This window comes from Budorcas taxicolor, chromosome 19 (assembly GCF_023091745.1).
Source record: "Budorcas taxicolor isolate Tak-1 chromosome 19, Takin1.1, whole genome shotgun sequence".
Taxonomy (NCBI): domain Eukaryota; kingdom Metazoa; phylum Chordata; class Mammalia; order Artiodactyla; family Bovidae; genus Budorcas; species Budorcas taxicolor.
Window position 1 is genome coordinate 17,151,549 of NC_068928.1, and position 5,103 is coordinate 17,156,651.

Genomic DNA, 5,103 nt, shown 5'->3' on the forward strand with positions numbered 1-5,103 from the left:
CTTAGATTGACAGAGGATGAGATGGTTAGATGGCATCATCGACTCAATGGACATGAGTTTGAGCAAACTCAGGGAGATAGTGAAGAACAGGGAAGTCTGGTGCGCTGCAGTCCATGGGGTCACGAAGAGTCAGACATGACTTAGCAACCGCACAACAACACTTGTATTAAACTGTACTTTATTCGTTGGTTTGTCTTCCCAGGCCTGGGTCAGGAACCAGGCAACATCTCCCAAGCTGCCATCCGTTCTCTCTGCCTGTCCATCCAGAGAGAATCCTACAGCTCACAGCCATCCACCCAGTCACTGAGGTCTTTGCCCTGGCAGTGATGCCTCCATGCCTCCCTGAGAATGGAAGATGGGGAAGAGGAGAGAGCAAGTCAGCTGCAGTCTTCATTATTTGCTCAGAGAAGAACGGGAAGGAGGTGTGGGCTTTAAACCGGAAGTGAGGTGAGGAAAGGCGCTAGGCAAGGGGAAGAGAGACAAGTCAGCATGTTAACTCGTCAAGAAGCCCCTAGGGAAAAAACGATTTTATTTTAAAGGAAGAGAATGACCAGTAACAAGTTATCTGCCTAGCCTCGATATTTTATTGATGGAGATACAGACATAATTTGCTCAAGTTCACCCAGGAGTCAGTGGCAAAGGCCTGGGGTCCTGAGGTCCAGAGCCTCAATCCAATTCTCTCTTCCTACACCACGCTGCTTCGGCAGACAGTGCCACCATACAGGCGTGCGGCCCTTTACAGTTTACACAGCACTGTCACACCCATCACCCATTTATCTGCCATCCCCCCAGCAGCCCTGTAAGTTAGATTGAGCCGACACTGTGTTCCCTATATTCCAAATGAAAAACTGAAACTAGGGTGGAAATTGTTTGCCCACGGTCCACAGCTTGTAAACGACAGAAATTCACCCACACGCCATTCTCCCCAGCTACCAGTGCGGATCTTATTCTCCCTGGCTACCAGTGTGGATCTCTCCATTGATGGTAACTATAGCTTATTGGCTCTTTTAGGACCATTACCTGGTTCCAGTGTCACACAAGCATCTTGAGGATGATAAGCAAGATCCTGGGGTCCTAGGGGTCCTAAATTCCCAGGGGTTCCAAGTTTGGATAACTAGTGTCCTCTAGGATGTCAATGTCAAAGAGCCCAATGGCAAGGAGTGCCCTTAAAGGACCCCAATAGATCTATTAAGTGAGAGGGGTTGACTGGCTTGTTCACCTCTTCCATTAGACTGAGATCCTTAAGGGCCGAGAACTGGGTCTCCACCACCTCTGAAGCCTAGCACCCAGCACAGAGCCTGGCACAGCTAAGTTCTCAGGCGTGTGTGTGAAGGGAACAGACAGCACCTTTCTTTCTGTGACCACTACCCTCTGGGGCCACCTCTCAGAGACTTACTCCCAGCATACAAGAGAGCTGTTCTTGGACTTAGCCCTATGGAATCTGTTTCTCCCATCCCAGGGTGGTACGTCCAAGTCCTCGGATTCCTGCCTGAGCCTGCATTCACCCTTCCTGATTTTACAGATGTGAGCCCTCTCCTGCTGAGCCTGCCTCACTCCAGATTCAGTTCCCGGGGCGCAAATCAACATGTCTCCAGAGCTGCGGTCAACCTCAAGGCCCCCCTTAGACTTTCTCTGTGTCCGCAGTCCCTTTCCCCTCCCCCTCTCCCTCACTGGCCACATGTCACCTGTCCCTGTTCCTCCTCCGCAGCCCCTCCCCCCACCCCTCTCCTGTCCATCACCCATACGACTGTGCAGGTCCACACCTTCCGTCTCTCTCTGGACTCCTGCCAAGGCTTCCCCATTAGTCCCCCTGCCTCTGGCCCATCCCCCTTCCTGCTACCCTCACGCTATTTGATGCCTTCCCGATGACCTCACCAGCTGTGTCACTGTCGCAGCAGCCACGGGCTCTTGTGCTCCAGCCACCTGGGGGAATTTTACCTGCCCCACATTCTGTCCCCTGCTGGCCTCCCATCTAGGCATGGGAATAAAGGGAGGTAGCAGGCTCTACAGAGTGAAATTCCCATCACAAGAGGCTGGGAAGCTGCAGGGCTGCTGCTCCAGGGGCTCCAAAGATCTAGTCTGATGCCCTAACAGATGCTTATCCAACTCTCTTGCCCCTGACAATGGCTCCCAAAGGCCATCTTGTGGAAAGGAGGTGAGACTGACAGGGTGGGTCTCCAGAGAACTCACTCATGCTTCAAGCAGGGAACTTTTTTGATCTGTTGTACTAGACAAAGATGCCACAGTTAAGAAACAAAGTTACTAGACCCTGGTCCCACATCGGCAGATCTGGGAAGAGTCAGGCTTGACTCTGTGACCTCCAGTGACTTGTTTATTCTCCCTAAAATTCAGTGTGCTGCTGCTGCTACTGCTGCTAAGTCGCTTCAGTCGTGTCCGACTCTGTGCGATCCCATAGACGGCAACCCACCAGGCTCCCCCGTCCCTGGGATTCTCCAGGCAAGAACACTGGAGTGGGTTGCCATTTCCTTCTCCAATGCATGAAAGTGAAAACTGAAAGTGAAGTCGCTCAGTCGTGTCCGACTCTTAGCGACCCCATGGACTGCAGCCACCAGGCTCCCTCGTCCGTGGGATTTTCTAGGCAAGAGTACTGGAGTGGGGTGCCATTGCCTGGTGGTGAGCAGATTAGAATGTGAGGCCATGAAATGATGCCCGGTATAAGTTGTGAAAGTAGCGTGAAAGTGAAAGTCACTCCATTGTGTCTGACTCTTTGCAACCCCCATGGACTCTACAGTCCATGGAGTTCTTCAGGCCAGAATACTGGAGTGGGTAGCCTTTCCCTTCTCCAGGAGATCTTCCCAACCCAGGTTAGCTCCCTGCTGTGGTCCTAGCTGGAGCAGGGGGCTCCAACCCACATTACTTACCAGCTGCCCAGACCTTGGGGGTCTTGAGTTATCTTCATGGCACAGATAACAGTATCCTTGAGGTTGGGATTCAGTAAGTCTGGGGTGGGAGGCAGAGAAACACGATGAAGGAGCAGAGGTGGAGTTGGACATCCAGAGTCTGTCTGTCTGTTGTTCTCACTCACACGCACACACCCTCCTCCATCTAACTCCGTCCCTGTCTCTCAAGGCCTCTGGAAGCACAGGTCTTACTCCATCACTTCCCCCATCAGAAGCCATCCCCCACCTCTTCCCACAGCTCTCCAGACAGTGTCCCACCTGGGATCCTAAATCAGATTCATGGAGGGCCACTCTCATTACCTGCCCCACCCCAAGATCCTTGGTAGACCCAGCAGGCAGCAGGGGTTCCCACTCAGACAAAAAAGCAAGAAGAGCAAATAAGGCCAGAGAGGAAGCCCCAGCCAGCCCCGGGCCCAGGCCCCGCCTACCGGAGCAGTACATCTGGCACAAGTTTGGGACATTGGGGTTGAGATTTTTGCACCACTTTCGGCTGTTGATCTGGAAGATGCCGCTGTTGGTACTTCCATCAGCTTCGTGGTCCACGGCACCTGTGTTGAAGCCGCTTGCGAAGTAAGCAAGACAGATCCCTGCATAGGGTGGAGATACAGGCCTGCGGGTGGGATGACAAAGGCCAACCCAGACCAGAGAGCTCACGGGGTAGACCCTATGCATCAGCTCCTCCAAGCCTCAACTCACGTTTCCAGTAGATCAGGGCTAACACCCTCTCACCTCCTTGACAAAGGAATCCACTGAAGCTCAGAGGGGCAAAGTGACTTACTCAAGGTTATACACAGCTACCAAACAGGAGTCCGCGGGTCTCCCGACTTCCTTCCTGCCATGCTCCCTGGGTCTCATCATCCGCGCATAGCGGGACCCAAGGAATGCTTGCGAAATGAGTGAACAAGAGCTCACTCTTTAGAGACACGACTGGGAAGGCACAGGGGGGACTGAGAGAACGGGCTGGAACTAGAGAAGAAATGAGTCCAGCGGTGGCTGTACTTGTTAGTGTCTCGAAACTTTCACCAGCTTGAAAAGTTTGGTCTTACTCAGCTTTGCTCAGTGTGCCCCCAGCTTCACTGGCAGTGTCTGATCCTAGTGGCCGTGATTTCATTAAAGATAGGAAACCCTTCTTTCCCTGTGGCGCCCAACTTACCAGTGGGAAAGGACATAAGGGAGCAATTCTGCTTAGCCACCTGTCGCCTAGCCTTCCAGGTTCCTATGCAATACTGACTCAGCGGACATGAACTTGGGCAAACTCTTAGAGATAGTGAGGGACAGGGAAGCCTGGCGTGCTGCAGTCCATTGGGGTCGCAAAGAGTCAGACATGACTGGGCGACTCCACAACAACAACCCGTCGCCTGCCTGCTGGGTATTTACCCCAGTCCGGGGTGTTCTCCACCTATCAGCGCATAGGATGCTGATTTGAAAAAGGAGAACAGAGGCTCCCAAGGCCACAGCCTTTGAGTGAGAAGGAGGGAGGGGGAGCAGGAGGGAGAGATCAGGGTCCTTACAGTCAGCCAGGCTGTAGCCTCGGTATCCCTCCAAGCCGAAATCCTGAAGCACCCTGGCCAGCTCGCAGCGACTGTAGACCCTGGCCTGGCCGGAGGAGAGCAGGCTGCTGAGGACAGAAGCCAAGGCCAGCAGCACAATCCCAGGCGGGCAGGGCCACCTTCTGGGAGCCCAGCTCCCGGCTTCCATGCGGGCGGGGGGGCACAGAGCCCCCGCCACACTGGCTCAGAGCTAGGCTTTGAGATGGCAGGCCGCTCACAGAAGGCTACCCCTGGAAGAAGAAGGGAAACAGAGCCTGAGTGGGTGGGAAATTAGGGAGGGGGGTTCCCACACAAGGGGGCGGCCAGCCTGCCACCTTGCCTCCCTGGTGGAGCATCAGCCAACCCCCCCTCAAGAGCCCAAGAGGGTTCCCCAAGGTCAGCCCCTTTCCCCTTCAGTTATGCTTTTTGTCCCCTTTATTTTTAATTGGAGGATAATTGTTTTAATATTGCGTTGGCCTCTGCCGTGTGTGCCTGCAGCTAAGTCGCTTCAGTCGCGTCCATGCAACCCTAACAGACTGTAGCCCACCAGGCTCCTCTGTCCACAGGGATTCTCCAGGCAAGAATACTGGAGTGGGTTGCCATTTCCTTCTCCAGGGGATCTTCCTGACCCAGGGATCGAACCTGCGTCTCTT

The 5,103-nt window shown here is 53.9% G+C and overlaps 1 protein-coding gene across 1 annotated transcript; it reads right to left on the minus strand.

Moving 5' to 3' along the window:
* Nucleotides 1-275: 275 nt before the first annotated feature.
* Nucleotides 276-4,668, minus strand: SPACA3 (sperm acrosome associated 3). The gene is made up of 4 exons (XM_052658714.1): nucleotides 4,433-4,668; nucleotides 3,350-3,508; nucleotides 2,883-2,961; nucleotides 276-342 (listed from the first exon to the last, which is right to left on the minus strand). Exons 1-4 carry the CDS (start codon nucleotides 4,617-4,619, stop codon nucleotides 276-278), a joined length of 492 nt encoding a protein of 163 aa, XP_052514674.1. The 5' UTR covers nucleotides 4,620-4,668.
* Nucleotides 4,669-5,103: the final 435 nt, after the last annotated feature.

Coding starts and splice junctions, on each gene's coding strand:
- SPACA3 (XM_052658714.1), bottom strand. CDS start 4,619: ATGGAAGCCGGGAGCTGGGCTCCCAGAAGGTGGCCCTGCCCGCCTGGG. Junction 3,509..4,432: donor AGGCTACAGCCTGGCTGACT/GTAAGGACCCTG, acceptor CACCCTATGCAG/GGATCTGTCTTGCTTACTTC. Junction 2,962..3,349: donor GTGCCAGATGTACTGCTCCG/GTAGGCGGGGCC, acceptor CTCCCACCCCAG/ACTTACTGAATCCCAACCTC.